This window comes from Tupaia chinensis, unplaced genomic scaffold, assembly GCF_000334495.1.
Source record: "Tupaia chinensis unplaced genomic scaffold, TupChi_1.0 Scaffold143574_1, whole genome shotgun sequence".
Taxonomy (NCBI): Eukaryota; Metazoa; Chordata; class Mammalia; order Scandentia; family Tupaiidae; genus Tupaia; species Tupaia belangeri.
This window is the reverse complement of record NW_006203419.1, coordinates 1492335-1513471: the sequence shown is the minus strand read 5'-3', so window position 1 is coordinate 1513471 and position 21137 is coordinate 1492335. Positions and strand designations below refer to the sequence as shown.

The 21137-nt window shown below is 43.2% G+C and overlaps 1 protein-coding gene across 1 annotated transcript in view; it reads left to right on the top strand.

Moving 5' to 3' along the window:
* Positions 1–21137, top strand: part of DNAAF9 (dynein axonemal assembly factor 9) — a 141337-nt gene that overhangs the window by 28787 nt on the left and 91413 nt on the right. Inside the window, 7 exon segments of the mRNA XM_014582291.2 lie at positions 1101–1199; positions 3740–3795; positions 8855–8990; positions 13587–13668; positions 16270–16306; positions 19104–19191; positions 20925–21001. Coding sequence (XP_014437777.1) covers positions 1101–1199; positions 3740–3795; positions 8855–8990; positions 13587–13668; positions 16270–16306; positions 19104–19191; positions 20925–21001 — 575 coding nt within the window.

Here is a 21137-nt window from a genome sequence, read left to right as displayed (position 1 = left end):
CCCTTGATCAGAGCTTCTTTAGTATGACCCCTTCAGCACTGGCCTGTCCTTTAGGTAGTACCATGCTTTAGGTTCCTCCTGTCAACAAGCAATGCTAAAGTAATGTCTTGAGGGTCATGTCATTACTGTTCTTTTATTAAAATAGCCTTATTGGGACCAGTAGTTAGCGTAATGGCTATGTCGCTGGACTCCCATGAAGTCAACACCGGACCCGGTGGCTTAAACTCACGCCGGGTGCGTGTGTGTGCGTGCCCAAGATCCGAGAGGAGAATGGAGGAGAAGGGATTGCAGTGTGGCCATCCTCCCTGGGGGGTGATTTCTTGCGTTCTGTCTTTCTGTCTCTCTGTCTTCCTGGTGAGCGCACATGCCCTATGGCAAAAATCTCTCCAAAAAAAAAAAAATAGCCTTATTGAAATATAATGCAAAAACCATAAAACCCATTGTAAGTATACAGTACAGTGATTTTCTTTTTTTTAGTAAATTTTACAGTTGTTGAACCCTTACTGCAACCAAATTTTAGAATATTCTGTCAAACTTGGGAACCAGCAGGTGGCGTGGTGGTTAAGACGCTGGACACTTCCACATGTCCGACCACAGTTCGAGTCCCAGACCTGGTGGTTTGCTTTCTCACTTTCCCTCTTTCTTTGTGTGTGTCTCTTTGGTCAAATTAAAAAAGAAAAATCTGAATGAATGAATGAATGAATAAATAAATTAAATAATTCTTTAATTAAAAAAAAGGAGAGAGAATATTCTTTCAAACCAAAACATTCTCTTGAACTCACTTCTAATCAGTCTCCATGCCCACTTCCAGGTGACGACAAATCTATTTTCTGGTCTCTATTCATTTGACTTTCTGGATATTTTATGTAAGCTGACTGTACTTCAGGTGGTCTTTCACATTCTGGCTTCTTTCACTTGGCATCATGTTTTTGAAGTTCATCCATATGGTAGCATGTATCAGTAGTTTGCACTCCCTTTTAAAAGAACATTATATAAATGGTTTGGTTTTTGAAATGATTTGCAGTTTCATGATTCTGGTTTTCTAAAAGTGTTTTGACTTGATATGATCAAACACATTATTTTAAAATTTTTTTTCTTAGGATTTGGTGGCTTTTGAACATCAGTGGACTAGCTTCTTTGCCAATTTTGACACAGAAATTCCTTTCCTGCTGGAACTCTCAGAATCTCAAGCTGGCGAGGTATGTAAAAGAAAGGTCAAAGAGAAAGAAGAAATTAGTTAACTTATTTATTATTATGTTTTTATTTCATTTTTTCCAAATATAACATTATCAATCTAATTTGTTTTACTATTTCATTAAATTGTGCTGTATGCCATGAAGAAGTTTTTTCTTCCATGCCAGTCTGTGTATAACAAGTTTTTAACCTATGCAAGCTTCTTTACAAAAAGGATATTCATTTTTCATTGCGGTGGTAACTATGTCAGCCAGGAATTCTGTTGGACTCTAGTCAGTAAGCCTCGGAATAGTTCTGTGCTTATCTGTAGCACGCCACTATCTATTGACCCACTGATGAATAATGATGGCAAGCTTTTTTTTTTTTTTAAAGAATTATTTTATTTAACTTTATTTATTTATTAAAAGAATTACTTTATTAAACTTTATTTATTTATTTTTTTATTTGACCAGAGAGTGTGAGAAAGCAAGCTGCCAGGTCCAGCACTTGAACCTTTGTCGGCCATGTGGGTGTCCAGTGCCCCTAACCACCATACCACCTGCCATCCTCTATTTATTTTAATTTGACCATAGAGGGACAGAGCAAGAGAGAGAGGGAAAGTGAGAAAGCAAGCTGCCAGGTTCAGGACTTGAACCATGGGCAGCCATGTGGGAGTTCAGTGTCCTTAACCACCACGCCACCTGCCAGCCCATTATTTTATTTTATTTTTTAAAGGTTCTTGCCAACGGACATATACATTTGCTGGAGAGAGAGACACAGAGAGAAAGTGAAACATCACCCCTCAGGGGTTGGCCACGCTGCAATCACTTCTCTGATCTCCTCTCAGGATTTTGGGTATGCACGCACATAGGCCCTGCGTGAGTTTCAAGCCACAATCTGGGACCCAAACCATTGGTCGACTGTGTCGCAGTCAGCATAGTCCATTTTGCCACCTGCTGGTCCCTAAAAACCTTCTCTACCGGCCCATGTAGGTACTCTTGTGTTCTTCATTCCTTTGTGTAGACCTAGATTTCCATTTGGTATTCTTCTCTAAGGATGTCCCTCAACATTTTTTGTGTAGGAATCGTCTGATGATGAATTCTTTCAGCCTTTGCTTGTCTGAAAAAAATCTTTACCTTCATTTCGAAAGCTATTTTTGCCATGGATAGATTGCACAGTGACAGTTTTTCCTGTAAAGTGCTCAGAAGATGTTGCTCCACTGTCCTCTCCCTTGCTTCATTTTGGATAAGAAGCTTTTCATCCTAATCTTTGTTCCTCTGTATATAGCAGATCTTTCTTTTCCTCTGGCAGCTTTTAAGAATTTTCTTTTTTACTGGTTTTGAGTAAGTTAATTATGATAAGTCTCGCCATAGTTTTCTTCCTATTTCTTGGCCTATAGTTTGGATCCCTGGATCAGCTTGAAAATATACCAGGTGTGTGCCTTTGTGGCCAAGGTCCTGATGAACTTATAGACGGCGGAAAGGTGATTATGTGTGACAGGATCCTGAAAGTGCTTCTCTTTTTGTCTCTCATGCACTCATTGTCTATCATGGTTAAAATAAATTTTAAAAACTTTTCAAAAAACTAGAAGCTTAAGAGCTAGCAGGTGGCATGATGGTTAAGGCACTGGACTCTCCTACATGGTTAACCATGGTTTGAGTCTCGGGCTTGGTGGCTTGGAAATCCTATTGGGTGCATGTATGTGTGTGCCCAAAATTCCCAAAGGAAAGTAGAAGAGAAGGAACTACTATGAGGCCATCGCCCCTGGGGGTGATTTTTTATTTTCCCTTTCTCTCTCTCTGTCTGGAGAGTGTAAATGCCCTACAGCAAATACCTAAAGAAATAAAAATAGAGGCTTAGGGGACAGCAGGTGGCTTGGAGGTTAAAATGCTGGAGCCCACATGGCTGCCTATGGTTCAAGTCCTGGACCTCGTGGCTTGAAAGTCATGTCTGGCACATGTACATGTGTTCCCCAAATCCTGAGGAGATTGGAGGAGAAGGGATTGTGGTATGGCCATCCCCCCCCGAGGGTAATTTCTCACTTTCCAACCCCTACCCCCCACATCTCTCTCTGGCAAACACACATACCCAATGGCAAAAATCTAAAAAAGTTAAAAATAGAGGCTTATTTGACTCACAGTTCTGGTGGCTGAAGAGTCCAAAAGCATGAAGCCAGCATCTGGCCAGCCTCTGGTCCTGCGTCACAGTGTGACTGACACAAGTAGGAAAGCAAGCAGACTTAGGCAGAGAGAGATGGTAGGCAGCCCTCTCCCCTTTACAGCAAACTGCTCTCGTGGGAACCAGCCCATTCCAATGAGAATGAGGACTCCCTCTCTCCCTCGAGACAGCAGTACTGTATTCATTAGGGCAGTGCCCCCATGAGCCCAACAGATACCTCCTACAGGTCCTGCCACCCCTCAACACCATTGCATTGGGGACCAAGCTTCCCACACGTGCACCTTTGGGAGACAGATCATATCCAAGCCACAGCATACATATCTGAGGAGTCTTGTGCTAGCTTTATAAAATCATGGTTTTAATATATGCATTGTTTTCTTCTTTTTAGCCATTCAGAAGTTACTTCAGTCACGGGATGATCTCCAGCCATATAACTGAAAACAGGTACAGTTCTTGGGGAAGAAGGGGGAGTTTTGCTAGGAAGGGAGTAGACCCAGGGGAGCATCCAAGTCCAGAAGCTTGAATCAGATAATGTGGGATTCATCTGTTTCACTGCTTTTATAGTTTAAATTTTGTTTTAGTTTCCTGTAATTTTAGAGTAAATGGCTCTTGAAATCTCGTAACTCACCAGAATCCAAACACAGGAACGTGTTATTTCATTCTTAGCTCAGGAAAGCAAGGACGTGGAGTGTCTAAGAACAGGGCAGGGGAATCGTCTGATGATGAATTCTTTCAGCCTTGTCTTGTCTGAAAAAAATCTTTACCTTCATTTCGAAAGCTATTTTTGCCATGGATAGATTGCACAGTGACAGTTTTTCCTGTGCTCAGAAGAGAAGATGTTGCTCCACTGTCCTCTCCCTTGCTTCATTTTGGATAAGAAGCTTTTCATCCTAATCTTTGTTCCTCTGTATATAGCAGATCTTTCTTTTCCTCTGGCAGCTTTTAAGAATTTTCTTTTTTACTGGTTTTGAGTAAGTTAATTATGATAAGTCTCGCCATAGTTTTCTTCCTATTTCTTGGCCTATAGTTTGGATCCCTGGATCAGCTTGAAAATATACCAGGTGTGTGCCTTTGTGGCCAAGGTCCTGATGAACTTATAGACGGCGGAAAGGTGATTATGTGTGACAGGATCCTGAAAGTGCTTCTCTTTTTGTCTCTCATGCACTCATTGTCTATCATGGTTAAAATAAATTTTAAAAACTTTTCAAAAAACTAGAAGCTTAAGAGCTAGCAGGTGGCATGATGGTTAAGGCACTGGACTCTCCTACATGGTTAACCATGGTTTGAGTCTCGGGCTTGGTGGCTTGGAAATCCTATTGGGTGCATGTATGTGTGTGCCCAAAATTCCCAAAGGAAAGTAGAAGAGAAGGAACTACTATGAGGCCATCGCCCCTGGGGGTGATTTTTTATTTTCCCTTTCTCTCTCTCTGTCTGGAGAGTGTAAATGCCCTACAGCAAATACCTAAAGAAATAAAAATAGAGGCTTAGGGGACAGCAGGTGGCTTGGAGGTTAAAATGCTGGAGCCCACATGGCTGCCTATGGTTCAAGTCCTGGACCTCGTGGCTTGAAAGTCATGTCTGGCACATGTACATGTGTTCCCCAAATCCTGAGGAGATTGGAGGAGAAGGGATTGTGGTATGGCCATCCCCCCCCGAGGGTAATTTCTCACTTTCCAACCCCTACCCCCCACATCTCTCTCTGGCAAACACACATACCCAATGGCAAAAATCTAAAAAAGTTAAAAATAGAGGCTTATTTGACTCACAGTTCTGGTGGCTGAAGAGTCCAAAAGCATGAAGCCAGCATCTGGCCAGCCTCTGGTCCTGCGTCACAGTGTGACTGACACAAGTAGGAAAGCAAGCAGACTTAGGCAGAGAGAGATGGTAGGCAGCCCTCTCCCCTTTACAGCAAACTGCTCTCGTGGGAACCAGCCCATTCCAATGAGAATGAGGACTCCCTCTCTCCCTCGAGACAGCAGTACTGTATTCATTAGGGCAGTGCCCCCATGAGCCCAACAGATACCTCCTACAGGTCCTGCCACCCCTCAACACCATTGCATTGGGGACCAAGCTTCCCACACGTGCACCTTTGGGAGACAGATCATATCCAAGCCACAGCATACATATCTGAGGAGTCTTGTGCTAGCTTTATAAAATCATGGTTTTAATATATGCATTGTTTTCTTCTTTTTAGCCATTCAGAAGTTACTTCAGTCACGGGATGATCTCCAGCCATATAACTGAAAACAGGTACAGTTCTTGGGGAAGAAGGGGGAGTTTTGCTAGGAAGGGAGTAGACCCAGGGGAGCATCCAAGTCCAGAAGCTTGAATCAGATAATGTGGGATTCATCTGTTTCACTGCTTTTATAGTTTAAATTTTGTTTTAGTTTCCTGTAATTTTAGAGTAAATGGCTCTTGAAATCTCGTAACTCACCAGAATCCAAACACAGGAACGTGTTATTTCATTCTTAGCTCAGGAAAGCAAGGACGTGGAGTGTCTAAGAACAGGGCAGGGGAGCAGCGGTGGCTTGTGGAAGGTAAAGGTTCGGCCACACGAAGAAGATGTGAGCAGTGAGGGGTCTGAAATGTTTCTTTCCACATCTCTCTCGTGATCAGCAGGAGATAATAGAGGAGATGGAGTCTTTCCTCTTTTCTTCCCCAGTTTGAATCCAATCTAATAAATAGTGAAACAAACTACCCCGGGTGTCACTTAGCATGGATTAAGCCTCAGAAGAAAAAGCAGTCATGTTTTCTTTTCTTTTTTTTTTTTTAAGAATTAATTTTATTTATTATTATTACTATTTCTTTAAAATTTTAAAGAATTATTTTATTTAACTTTATTTATTTATTTTTAATTTGACCAGAGAGGGACAGAGTGAGAGAGAGAGGGAAAATGAGAGAGTCAACTGTCCTGTCTGGGACTCAAACTGCAGTCAGCTATGTGGGCGTCCAGCACCCTTAACCACCGCGCCACCTGCTGGCCCCGAGTCACAGTTTCTTTTAACAGCCCCTTTTTGCATGAAGCTCAAGGAAACTTTTATGTCTGTTTGTTTTTTCAGTTTGCTATAGGATGCATGTACTCGCCAAGGAGAAGAGAGAGAGCAAGGGGGACAGAGAGAGAGAGGGAAAGTGAGAACTCACTCCTGGTGGGATGGCCACACCACAATCCCTTTTCCTCTCGGGATTTTGGGCATGCATGCATGTACACCCACTGTGAGTTTCAAGTCGCTGGGTCCAAGGACCCAAACCATTTAGTCACCCATGTGAAATTGAGCCACCTTAACCTCCATGCTACCTGCTGGCTCATACGAACTATTTCTTTCTTTCTTTTTTATTATTATTTTTTCTTTTTTTTTTCATTTTATTTTCTTTATACGAACTATTTCTAACAACAGTGCTCTCTGCCTTTATGAGTGTATAATGTGGTTGAGAAATAATGTTAAAAAACATCTCACAAAGGAACTTTCCTTACTCTGACTGGCTTATGAAGGAGAAAAGAACATGGTACCGTGAATACCAGAATGTCTCTAGACTAGCCTGGCCTCCTCTGAGGAGATGGGAATGATGAGTAGAGCACGTTGGGAGAAGGGAGAAGAGCAGAGGCCCCTAGACAGATCATAAGAGAGATTATGGAACAGAAAAGAAGATGAGCATCTGGGAGAATGGGAGTCTGGGCAGAGTGGCTAAAATTGTTGTTGGCCCTTGTCAGCCATGTGAAAGGTTCTGGCCCTTCTCTTGAAGGTAACATAAAAGCAGTAAATGCTTCGGACATTTAAAGTGATGGTTGTCACTGCGTGTGGAGAGTAGGTTGTAGGAGGGGGAGTGGAAGCAGGGAAACAGTGAGGAAGTGTTGCGATTATCCAGGGACAAAATGATGGCAGCATGTGGATGGAGGAAATGGGTAAACAGGGGAGATTTAGGAGGGCGATTGGATTTAGAGGATGATGAAGCAAATCAAGGAGACCTCTCAGATCCAACATGGTCCCTGGATGGATGGAGATGTCATTTAAAAACTGGAGGGGAGGCCAGCAGATGGCATGGAGGTTAAGGTGGCTGGATCTCACATGGCCAACTGTGCAATTCCAGTCCCAGACCCGACAGCTTGAAAAACATGCCAGGTACATGTGCGTGCCTGCCCAGAACCCCAAAAGAGAATGGAGGAGAAGGGATTGAGGTGTGGCCATTTCCCAAGGAGTAGGGGTGGTTTTCTCACTCTCCCTCTCTCTCTCCCTTCTGTCTCTAGCAAGCTCACATGCCCTATACCAAACTAAAACAAAAACAAAATAGTTGGAAGGAGAAGACTTGGGAATAGCTATCAGAGAGGACAGCAGAGGGCAGTGACCTAAGTAAAAGCCTAGCCAGGTAGAAGAGGCAAGTAACTGACTGAGGAGACTGAGAGCTCAGCCCTTGCAGGAAGAGCATGTCAGGTAGGGACCAGCAGGTGGTATGATAGTTATGTCACTGAACTCTCACATAGTCGACTGCAGTTCAAGTCCCAGACCCAGCAGCTTAGAATTCACACTGGGCATGTGGGTATATGTGCCCAGAATCCCGAGAGGAGAACAGAAGAGAAGGGATTATGGCATGACCATACTCCCCAGGGTGATTTCTTGCTTTCTGTCTCTCTGTTACTCCAGCAAGTATGCACACCCTATAGGGAAAATCTCTCAACAAAACAAAACCAAAAAACATGCCAGGTACTTCTAACAGATCAAGGGAGGAATGTCTGAAGAAAGCCTGAGGGCTGTCCATTGTTATATACTACGTGAGAGTCACTTGGTGATTTACAAGAGGTCTCTGAGTGAAATGACTTGATGTGGGTTGATTGGAATGAGCAGAAAGCGAGAGGGATTAGTATCTAGCCAAGAGAAGAGGGAGGAAAGGGAGGTCAGGGAAAGTAGGTGTGTTAGTGAGAACATCTGTGACTCTTCTCGCCTTCGTTTCTGAGTGTTATAAGGAATTGAAAACTTCTCTTTTGTCTGACTAGTCATGAGTATCACAGCTTCTGTCATCCTTTTCTTTTCATATTAGTTAGTTAAAATCTGACTGGAGAGAGAGAGAGAGAGAGAGAAAGTGAGAAAGAGAGAAAGAAAGCTGTCAGGTCCAGAACATGAACTGTGGTCGGCCATGTGGGAGTCCAGCGCCTTTAACCACCACACCACCTGCTGCCCCGACTTCTGTCATCCTTTAAAACTTGTGTTTCTACTAAAACTCTTTTATAAACTGAGGTTTTGGTCCATAAATATGGTACTTATGAAACTTACTCCTCAAAAAGTAGGAAAAGCTGAAAGTAGAAACCCAGCTTGGCTTTATTATGTCCCTGGATGAGTGATCCCTGTGGATCAGTAGGTAGAGTCAGACAGCTGGCGTGCCTTCCCGACCAGCCAGGACTGCGAAGTAGTCACACCGACCAGTGCAGTGCAGGATTAGCACGACTCGGGTCGTGAGAAGTTGCCTTGGCAGGAATCTCTTTGCTAATCATGTTTTTGCCTTGTCACTGTAGTCCTAATAGGCAGCCGTTTGTTCTCTTTGGTAATCACTCCACACGAGAAAACCTGAATGCTGGCAACTTTAACTTTCCTTCTGAGGGGCACCTGGTACGCAGCACTGGTCCCGGCGGGAGCTTTGCCAAGCACATGGTGAGTGGCTGGACGGCTGGCACTTGATGAGTTTCATTATCAAGGAGGGAAAAGGAGCCGGAAAAAAGGCACTTTTTCCAGTTTAACCAGTGTGTCAGTTTAACCCTGAACTTAAAGCTATTTTGGTGTGAAAAGAAATGATTGAAAACTATATGTATTTTTATATAAGTATTAAGTGTGATTTGAAAATATCGGGTCGTTTTGCATATTATTCTATGCAAAAATGTGCCATTACTTTCTTGACAACCTAATGTATTTAATTTTGAAATATTTGAAGGAAAAGCTTAAAACATACTTTCATGGGACCAGCAGATGCCATAATGGTATGTTGCAGGACTTCCACGTGGCCAACTGAGGTTCGAGTCCTGGACCTGGAAGCTTGAAACTCTTGCCAAGTGTGTGTGCATGCCTGCCAAAAATCCTGAGAGGAGAATGGAGAAGGGATTGTGGTGTGGCCATCCTCTCGGGGAGAATGATTTCTCACTTTCTGTCTCTGTCTCTCTCTGGCAAGTACATGCACCCTACAAAAACTAAGGAAAAATAACAAATTTGAGGATTTTTGTTCTCTTACTGAGTGTACAAGGGAGAAGAATTTTGCATTTTGATATGTTAGTGTCTGCTGTATTCTTTTAAAGGAATCATTAGACCTAAATAGGGGACTTTAGTGATTATTAAGTCTGTGCTATCTTTTTTTATTTTTTTAAAGAGAGAGAGTTTTGCTATAGGGCATGTGCGCTCACCAAAGAGACAGAAAGTGAGAAATCACACACACACACCCAGGGGGGATAGCCACACCACAGTTCCTTCTCCTCCATTCTCCTCTCAGGATTTTGAGCATGCACACACACAAGCCCAGCATGAGTTTTAAGCCACTGGGTCCAGGACTTAAACTGCCATCAGTTCTGTGGGAGTCTAGTGACATAACCATTATGCCATCTGTTGGTCCCAGTCTGTGCTGTCCTTAAAGGAATTTTAAGTATTTTCAAAATGTTCCTGGCAATCATAAAAGGTGGGGCTATAGGCACTGTGCGATTTGAAGAATATCTGACCCAAGAGGCTGTAGTTTAGTCTCTAGGCTAAGACCCCAGATCTGCCTCCAAGCCAGCCCAGGATATAGGGCTACCAGGATAGGCGTGCTGTCAGGATCTTGCTGCCCAAGCACTAAGAGGAAGGCTTGGGCCCTGTTTTAACCTGCAGAGCACTCTTAGCTTACATAGAAGATGCCAGAAAGCATAGACTTCTGTATGTAATCTGTGAACTAAACATACTTTTATTTATTTATTTATTTTTTAGGTTTTTGCCAGAGGGCGTGTACGCTGACGAGAGCAAGAGTGAGAGAGAGAGAGAGAGGGAGAGAGAGAGGGAGGGAGGGAGGGAGGGAGGGAAAGTGAGAAATTACCCCTCAAGGGGATGGCCATGCCTCAATCCCTTATTTTCCATTCTCCTCTTAGAATTTTGGCTATGCATGCATGATTTTCAAGCCTCAGGTCTGGGACTCAGACCATGTATAGCCATATGGGAGTTCAGCACCTTAACCACAATGCCATCTGCTGGCTCCAACTATACCTATTATATCAGAACTAGAGGAGATGGTCTGATTTCTGCTTATGGAAAGATGGAGCAGACATACTTTTCCCTATTTCTTCCACTAAGTATAACTGAAAACCTTGGATATTACATACAAAACAAACATTAGACACTCTGGAAGGTGGAGAGAAGGACCTTAGGACCAGAGGGATAAGGTGGTGGTGAGTTTTCTAGTTTTTCTTATCGCTCATATATCTCAGACTGGATACTGGAGAAGCTGGCTACATGGAACTGTCACTAGTCACAGACAAAGAAGTCTGAGAAAAGCCTGTTCTCTCTTGCCAGAGGGTCAGGAAAGCCAGAGCATAGCATGACAGAAAACTTAGAGATAACAGCTGCTCTACTCTACCCTAAGGCGATAGGAAAGCTTTATGTCCACCCCACCCCACCCCTGCCCACAAAGGCTGAGTGAAGACCCTAGATGCCCTCCCTTGCCAGGCTGTAATGAAGGAATCCCCACAGATCATATTCAGGATAGTACCAGAGAAGATGAGTGGCATAGCCAGGGCTTTTATTACTGCAGGGCATTCAGACTTCCTCCCTAGCCCCCAGGGTATCTAGCGAAGGCCACTAGGGAGCCTGGACTTAGACCCCAGCTGTAAAGATGTGGCTCTTCCTAGGGAAGTGTCACGGGAGGCCAGTAGAGAATCAAGACTTTGATCACCATCACACCGTCTGGCAATTAAAAAGAAAGAAAGATTATATCCACACAAAAAAACTTCATTATGATGTTTATAGCCGCTTTATTTGTAATTGCCAAAACTTGGAAGTAATCAAGATGTCCAGTAGGTGAATGGATAAGTAAATTTTGGGAATCCAGACAATGAAATGTTATTCAGTAATAACAAAGAAAAGAACTATCAAGCTGCAGAAAACACAGAGGAATCCCAGGAGTCTGATGTCTATATTGACTGAACAAAAATGCATTCATTCAGAGAGGGGACACCGAGCAGAGTCAGGTCAGATGCATGTGGAATTCCACTTCAGACATTGAGTGTGAAATGACTGGGAGCACCCAAATAGAGCTGAGGAATCAATATGTAGACATGGAAGCCTGGAATCTAGAGGATCGTTCTTGGCTATAAGTAAATATTTGAGAGTTCACTTGGTATGCAAGGGTAGGTAAAACCAAGGCTTGTGTGGATGAGGTCATCTGGATACATATTTTTAGACCCAACAGCCAATGAATCTATCTTGAGGTTTTTCCTGATGTTCCTGACGTTTCTAACCTCCCAACAAAGCTTGCAATTAGTTTAGCCCAACTTAAAAAAAAATTTTTTTTAGAGGTTTTTGCTATAGGGCGCGTGCGCTCGCCAGACAGAGACAGAGAGACAGAAAGCAAGAAATCACCCCCCGGGGGGGATGGCCACGCCGCAATCCCTTCTCCTCCATTCTCCTCTCGGGATCTTGGGCACGCACGCACACGCGCCTGGCGTGAGTTTAAGCCACCAGGTCCGGGACTCGAACCGCAGTCAACTACATGGGAGTCTATTGACATAGCCATTATGCTAACTGCTGGTCCCCACTTAAAATGTTCTTAAGAGTCATGCTATATGGCACCAAGGTTTAGACCCTTAACTTACAGTAACTGCCTAAGAAACCCAAACTTCTTTAATAAAAAAAATAATGACTTGGTGTAGATACAGCTAGATTGCACAAAACCTGTGTTAGTGTGTTGATCTTTTGACTAAGATAGACTTCAGATTCGTGTACTCAGATATACAGAACTGAGAAAGAATTTTGCCCCTTCAAACCTAGGGTTTAAAACATGTGTCTTTCATTATTTCCAATACAAAGTAGCTGTAATACAGTTGCTTTGTAGAAAATCTAGTCATGAAAGAAATATATTTTTGCTTGAGATAAGTATTTGTTGAGAAGGGAAGCAAGATATAGCCCTCTTTAAGTTAAATAATCAAAGTTTTTGTCATTGAAGATTTTTGTGTCATTTTACTCTGTTCTATTTGCCCTAACTGGGGACCATTTAATTTAATTTTTTATAGGGCATGTGCGCTTGCTAGAGAGAGAGAAAGTGAGAAAGCACCCCTAGGGCAGATGGCCACACCATAATTCCTTCTCCTTTTGGGATTTTGGATGTGCACACACACATGCCCAGCATACCTTACAGGCCACTGTGTCCAAGACTCAAACTATGCAATCAGTTATGTGGGATCCAGCTGCCTTAACCACTACACCACCAGCTGCCTCGCATCTTAAGTATTTTCTAATTTTATTTTTTAAAAGTTTTTGCCATAGGGCATATGTACTCACTGGAGAGAGAGACAGTGAAAAGGAAAGTGAGAAATCACTCCCAGGTAGGATGGCCACGCCACAATCTGTTTTCCTCTTGGAATTTTGGGCATGCGTGCACACACGCTGAGTGTGATTTTTAAGCTGCTAAGGTCTGGGACTTAAACTGTCTCATTCTGTCTCTCTCTGGTCAAATTAAAATAAATAAATAAATGGATAAATAAAGTTAAATAAAATAATAATTATAAAAAATCTCTGGAAAGAAGCATGACTTGGGTTAGATGATCAGGAATTAAAGAGGCAGAACTGAGCCTATTGGCCATGTAGGAGTCCTGAATTGTGGTTGCTCATGTCACACCTATACCTATGATTTGGCTGAGGTCCTCACTCTGAAAGTTCTGGACTAAATATTATAATAATAAGCAGTCAAACCACATTGCCTCTTTTTTTGAGTTGTGAATTCATTAACATCCTGGCTGACTGTCTACGCAAAGGCAACTTTACAATATAGTGTAAACAACATGTGTATGAGTGCTTGCATGCACATATACACTCAAACACACACACACACGCACACACACACACTAGATATCTTTGGGGAAAATTAACAATGAAAAGTGATCTTTTCCCTTATGTCTTTAAAAAAAACCTCAGTTTTGGTAAAATAAATTTTATTCCTATTAACTGTATACTTTTTGTTTTTCTAATAGTACACACTCAAGTCCCTGATCCTTTTTTATTTTTATTTTATCCAACATCTAGGTAGCACAGTGTGTCTCACCAAAGGGACCGCTTGCTTGTTCAAGAACATACTTTTTTGGAGCTACTCATGTTCCTTACTTGGGTAAGTCCCCATAAGCCATCATCTCACCACCTTACCCGATGAATGGTTCATCCCATGAACTAGAGGTTGGCACATGATTTACTCCTTTGCCCAGAAGTTCATGATACTCAGCTTATGGACCTCCACCCCACTCTTTGCATCTGGAGAGCTGCTGTTCTAACGTGCCTCTCACAGCATGTCTTTCAGGAAGAAAGCTATTAGTTCATTTCGTATTAAGTCTTACAGTGTCTAACACAATGGAAGAGTTTGTGTTCAGTGTCACAGGGAAGGTAAAGATGAATAAGACCTACTTCAAAGCCCAGCCGCAGTAGCACACTGCTAAGATGCTGTGCTCCACCATCTGGGACCATATGGGAGCCTGGGTTTGATTCTCAGTCCAACCTAAAGGCCAGCGGTGGTAATATGCACCTGTGATCCCAGTGACTCTGGGAGGCTGAGGTGGGAGGATGGTGACACAGTGAGGCTGTCTAAAAAATAATAAACTTTTTAAAAAGACCTAGTTTGAGATAGCAAGAGTTGTGAACTGCAGTGGGAGTCTGGGTAACTTGACCAGGGGCCCACTAAACTTTTCATGTCAGAGGAGTGAGAAAGGGCCTTGATAGAAGGGTACCCAGGGGTACCCAGGACCTAGAAACACACTGTGGAGCTGTCTAAAAGACTTAGACCAACGGGGGCCACCTTGGTGAACCAGATGCTGGATACATCCAAAGAGATAAAGAAAAGAAACTCCAGAATGAATGCAGATCTCAGCTCTGCTACACAGAAGCCAGATTTATTATTTTTTTTCCTGGCTGTTGTTAAATAAACTCTGGAAAATTTAGTTAAAAAGACTCTGGAAAATTTATTGTTTAAAAAAACTCTAGAGGGCCAGCAGGTGGCATGGTGGTTAAGGATGCTGGACTCCCATATGACTGACCGTGGTTCAAATCCCAGACTTGGCAACTTGCTTTCTCACTTTCTCTCTCTCTCTCTTTCTCATTCTGTCCCTCTCTGGTCAAATTAAAATAAATAAATAAATGAATAAACAAAGTTAAATAAAATAATAATAATAAAACCTCTAGAAAGAAGCATGACTTGGGTTAGATGATCAGGAAGTAAAGAGGCAGAACTGAGCCTATTTACTGATACCTTAAAGTTTATTATTATTATTATTTGTTTTTTTTAGAGAGATTTTTGCTATAGAGTATGTGCTCTCGCCAGAGAGACAGAGAGACAGAAAGCAAGAAATCACCCCCCCCAGGGGATGGCCACGCCATAATCCCTTCTCCTCCATTATCGTCTTGGGAATTTGGGCACACATGCATGCACGCCCAGTATGAGTTTCAAGCCGCTGGGTCCAGGACTCAAAATGCGGTTGACTTCAGGGGAGTCCAGTACCTTAGCCACTATGCTACATGCTGGCTCTGATACTTTGAAGCTTAAAAAATTAAAAATAATGGATGGGAACCAGCAGTTAGCGTAATGGCTATGTCGCTGGACTCCCACGTAGTTGACCGCGGTTCGTGTCCCGGACCCGGTGGCTTAAAACTCACGCCGGGCACGTGTGCGTGCGTGCCCAAGATCCCGAGAGGAGAATGGAGGAGAAGGGATTGCGGCGTGACCATCCCCCCTGGGGGGTGATTTCTCGCTTTCTGTCTCTATGTCTCTGTCTGTCTGGCGAGCGCACGCGCCCTACAGTGAAAATCTCTCAAAAAAAAAATAAAAATAAAAATAATGGGAGGCCAGCAGGTGTCATGGTGGTTAAGGGCACTGGACTCCCACATGGCCGACCATGATTTGAGTCCTGGACCTGGTGGTTTGCTTTCTCTCTCTCTCTGCCCCTATCTGGTCAAATTCAAATAAATTAAATAGATAGGTAAATAAAGTTAAATAAAAATTTTTTAATTTATAAAAATTGGGGCCGGCAGGTGTCATGGTAATTAAGGACACTGGACTCCCACATGGTCGACCACAGTTCAAGTCTTGGACCTGGTGGCTTGCTTTCTCACTTTTTCTCTCTCTCTCTCTCTGGCCAAATTTGAAAATAATAACAATATAAATAAAGTTAAATAAAATAATTTTTAAAAAATTTATAAAAATTGGAAATAAACGTTCCAGAGCCTGAAATTCTATACATCTTTGCTGGTATTAGTGGTGATGCCAAGTGGTCTGTAAAAGGAGGAAATGTCAGGGGTGGATACAGAGAAAAGTCTTGCATTTGTTTGTTTGTTTTTAGTTTAGTTTAGTTTTGTTCTAGGGTGCGTATACTCACCAGAGAAACAGAGAGGGAGGGAAATTGAGAAATCACCCCCCTGGGAGGATGGCCACGCCACAGTGCCTCCTCTCTGAGGGTTTTTGGCATGCATGCACATGTGCTCAGTGTGATTTTCAAGCCGCCAGGTCTAGTACTTGAAGCAGGCAGCTGGCCATGTGAGATCTGGTGTCTTAACCACCACGCCACCTGCTGACCCCAGTTTCCATCCACTCTTCATCTATGTATATATTGTATTTAACTTAAAAGTGCCAGTGCCTTTGAATTCAGCTAGCACTCCCTGCTTCCATGTGAAGTGTGGCATGTCCTGTGTTCTAGTCACATTCTCAGTACCTGGTACTCTTCCCCAGGTGATGCCAGCAAGCTGCCGAAGAAAACTGAACAGATGTAAGTTGTCATATTTAATTTTTTCTTTCTCAGAGTTGAGTTACTTAGTTGTGGCTGCCCTGCCCAACTCCTGGTGAGCTCAGCAGTGATTAGGACGTCTGGTTTATGAAGTGAACACAGCCACGTTCTTCCAGGAGGGCCTTACCTCTGTCTCTTAACTTGGAATCTAAGTCAGAGACGTCCCATTTACATCCATGCATTAATATGATGTAGCTCCTCTTAATATGTTTCCTACATAGTGAAATTTTTACTGGGGGCTTTTCTAAAACTAAAACATCTTGAAATCCTTTTTTTTGGGGGGGGAGGGGGGGCGGGACTGTCTATGTGAAACCCTGTCTGACCTGAGGAATGTTTTCTCTGGATTTGACACTCAGGCTCATGGAGCTATTAGGATCTGAACCTGAGCTGTGCAGCCTTAGAAAGGTCCTACTTGGTACTGACTTCTCCCCCTTCACGTACAGCAGGGGACCAAAGCCAGGAAATACTCATCAATGCTGAAGCTCCTGAATTCCAAAAAGCTTCCTCTTTCAGAAATAATAGACACAGTAGAGTTCTCTCACTTCCTTAGTAAATACCCCAGCATAAACTGGTGGGATCTGGACCATTGCTTCCCAGCAGCCAGCAGTGATAGGCCACAGAGGTTTATCTCAGGATCTCTTCAAAATAACAGGTTTCACAGGCCCAGTCCCTTAACTACTGAAGCAGAATGTTTAAGGCCCATGACAGTATCCTGAGGAAAATACTGTGCACGTAATATAATCACTGCCAAGAATGTGGAAATAGAGAAAAGAAAACGAGATGAGCCATAGTTGTGCATCTCTGGTACTACCCATTAATATCTTATTGTGTGTCTTTCTGGGCTTTTAAAATGACGTTTGTGTTTAGGTTCTATGTAGCTGTAATAATGTGTTTATGGGGTTTTTGTGGTTTTACATCACTTGAGCAGTTAATCACCAGTCTCCTCCTTTGTTGGCGGGTATAGTTTGCTTTCTTGCTTGTGCTTCTGTGCCGGCTGTGCTTGGCCACTGCCCCGGCTCTTTGTTTTTGACCCTTAGATGTTTTGCCCATGCCAAATCCTTTGGTGTTGTGTGTCAGGACTGGTATTAAGGATACCGGGCCCGCTTCAAGAGATTTGCCAGTTCACAGAGTTGGTGGAACTTAGGCCTGTGGAGTCCTAATGAAGATAACAGCAGGACCATGTAGGCCATTTGATGGGTTGGCAGCTGGGCAGCTGTGAATCAAGCTCTTGTCTGAGAGTCTGTATAGAACAGTGCCAACAGAAGCCTGACCGGTGTTGATACTGAGCGATGTTGAATCAAGCTGGGGAGGGATTTACAGTCTTTGGGCTTGGCCTCCATAACACTTCACCCTTCTGTCAAGGCATGGAGGATTCTCTTTGACTTTTGTAATGCTTTACCCTAATGTCAAGGCGTGGAGGATTCTGGAAGTGTCAAGCTCATTGATAGTGACCCTGCCAATCTCCTTCCTACTAAAGCATACCTACCTCTGCCTGGCCTGGCCAACAATCTTCAGGACATGGGATTCTTGGAACTGTTATTTTGTTATGTGAGCTTTCTCTGTCCCTGTTACTTCTTCAGCCAAACTCAGATCTCTGACCTGCAATGTGGAGATGGGGTGCAGGGGCCAAGGAGGACACAGGGGGGATGACAGTACAATATGGTGCAATGGAAAAGCACCTGGCTCAGAGCAGACCTGAGTTTGGGTCTTCCATGAATTTTCTGTAGCCTTAGACAATTTATTCCACTTTCAGAGGCCCTACTTGCATCTTTCTGTAAGATAAGAGGATTGGATCTGATTATTTCTGCGTTCCTTCCTGTTTTAAAACTCTTATTCCCTGCCTTTATCCCTTAGAAGATTCTCACAGGCGGAAAATCAGACATATTTTTTGGTGGGGCCGTTCAATTCCTTGCCAAGCACCTCCCCTTGCTCTTCTGGGCCTCATGGATGAACCCCTTCTCTCTGTAATGTCCTAAAGAAGAAGAGCCTGGGCTTCATTCCCCTAAAACAGTGGTTCTCACCCAGGGGCAATGCTGCCACTACCCTCACTTCCCCCAACCCCAAGCACATTTGGCAGTGCCTGGGGACATTTTTGGTTTGCAGTCGGATGGGGCTTTGCCGTAGGCATCTAATGGGTGGGGCCAGGGATGTTGCTACCTGTCCTATACTGCGTGGGGCAGCCCCACACAAAGGGTGCTAGGGCTGAGAAACCCTTCCCCGAAGGGACTTGGGCTTGGATTTTCTGGGAACTTTAATGGCAAAGAAAAAAATCTTACAGTGACTGTAGGAAGTGAGAGAAAGAGCAAGATTTTAGGAAAGATGAAGGATCCCCTCAGAAGCATTCTCTGTTCTCCTGATCAGGCAGCTACTTAGAGGGCACTCTGCAGCTGCTTAATTTGGATTTAGGTGTAACAGCCTTCTGCCGGTCTGGGAGGAGATGACATGAAGGTGACATGGTTGGTTCCTGGGAAAGCAGCAAGTCTGCATTGTAACACTGAAGGGGTTCTGGCCTGTGGGCAGCCCCTCGCATAGTTTGGTTGTAAAAAGGGAGAGTTGGTCTCTTGAGCAGAGTTCAGAGGAGCCGACTCTTCTTCAAGTGAGATAACAAGAGCAAAGTGCAAAGCCAAGCACATGACCTTTAAAAAGTTTAGAAATAGAGTTCCATTTCTGCACTTTTCTCATCTGTTTAAAAATCAGTTCCTAAGGGACTGTCATTTATGTGCATGCAGCTTTTGACAAAACTGATGCAGTAGCTGACCATTGTTTTTTGTTTTTGAAGTAGGCTTTTGTCCCAGGTATATGCAGCAGTTATTGAGGCTGTTTTGGCTGGCATTGCATGTTACGCTAAAACTTCCAGTCTAACAAAGGTAATTTAAATACTACGTTTCTCTCTATAGTCCTTATTCTAATGTAAAACAACCTACGTCTGTTTAGTCTCTGGGTACCTTGTATTAGGTTGTTGGGAAAGTCATGACCTATTAACACTGAAGGGGTTCTGGCCTGTGGGCAGCCCCTCGCATAGTTTGGTTGTAAAAAGGGAGAGTTGGTCTCTTGAGCAGAGTTCAGAGGAGCCGACTCTTCTTCAAGTGAGATAACAAGAGCAAAGTGCAAAGCCAAGCACATGACCTTTAAAAAGTTTAGAAATAGAGTTCCATTTCTGCACTTTTCTCATCTGTTTAAAAATCAGTTCCTAAGGGACTGTCATTTATGTGCATGCAGCTTTTGACAAAACTGATGCAGTAGCTGACCATTGTTTTTTGTTTTTGAAGTAGGCTTTTGTCCCAGGTATATGCAGCAGTTATTGAGGCTGTTTTGGCTGGCATTGCATGTTACGCTAAAACTTCCAGTCTAACAAAGGTAATTTAAATACTACGTTTCTCTCTATAGTCCTTATTCTAATGTAAAACAACCTACGTCTGTTTAGTCTCTGGGTACCTTGTATTAGGTTGTTGGGAAAGTCATGACCTATTCTATGCAAAAATGCATCACGACTTTCCCCACCACCCAGTAGTGCTCACTTTTGTTAGGCTTCTTTGGCCCCAGATAAAGAGATGCCTTCAGAGCACTGAGCTTCTGCTGCCTGTGGCCATGTTGCTGTTGTCTTATGGATGAAACTAAACAGTACTTCTTTGCAGACGTGTGGTTGTGTTAAGGAGAATTCACTCTGTAACATTTGTTTTAATAGTTTATGCAGAAGGCTTTAAAGGTAAGAAAACTGTATCCTGTGAATTTTAATAGTTAGCTAAGTTTGTTTTGAGCTACATAGTTCGATTTCCTATAACTCAGTGTTTAAAAGAAACAACTAAAGGTGGGAAAATCTGACTTGCCTTCCCTAGACAAGCACATGGGTTCTTGTTCTCTTGACCCTTCTCTTCCTTGCTGTTTTGCGGTCAACCTGCCCTGCCGAGTTGGATTCCTCCATCTGAGCCAGTAAGGAGAGGGGGAGTTGGCTTGGTATCTCCCAGTGCCAGGAAGATCTTTCCTGAAGGAAGCCATTGACACTGGAAAGGCTGTGTGTGTAGATCTCAGAGGCCGCAGTAGCTATAGTCACCAGCTCCTCGCCAGCTCCTGTCCTCACCGATGTGGTTCCCTGGTACTGACCAGGACTGCTCAGTGCTTTAGCTGCTGCTCTGCAGAAGGCTGACACAGAGGTGGTGAGATGTCCCTCAACAGCAGTTCTCACACCTTTGCTTTTTTTTTTTTTAATTGAACATTTGTAACTCTAGCTATTTGAATATTCTTAGCATCTGGCAAAAAACTCTATGGCAGTGGTTCCTCCCCCTGAGCCAGGTTATAGGGGAGGAAAGAAAACACTTTCCAGCCTCACATTCCTCTGGCATTGTCCCAGCTGGAAACATGTCCTGCAGTTCAGGTTCAGGGCCACCTGCCTGAATGCAGTTTCTCCCTGTGAACTCAGCCAGCAGGCACCTGTTCCCTTAGCAGGATGCTTTCACTTGAATCTATTGATGTAAACAAAGTAGTCACGTAGAGGGGAAGGGTGTTCCCCTGACCAAACTTAGAAGGGCCTTTTCTACCAGTGATTGTGTACTTTTTTCCTGCTGTGAAACTAATTGTTTCTATTTTGTTATTGACTTTACAGGCCAAGGAGTTAGCAGAGCAGACTCTGGCCTCTGGGTTAGATTCTTTTGAGTCAAATCAGTTTAAGACAGCCATATGGTAAGCAATAACTGATATTTCTTATAAGGAATATTTTTATGTTTGTTTTTATAAAGACTCTTGATCCTTGTAATTTATATATCATTCCCTCTTTGAGAAATGTTCGGGTAGAATAATGGGATATATAAGGGAGAAT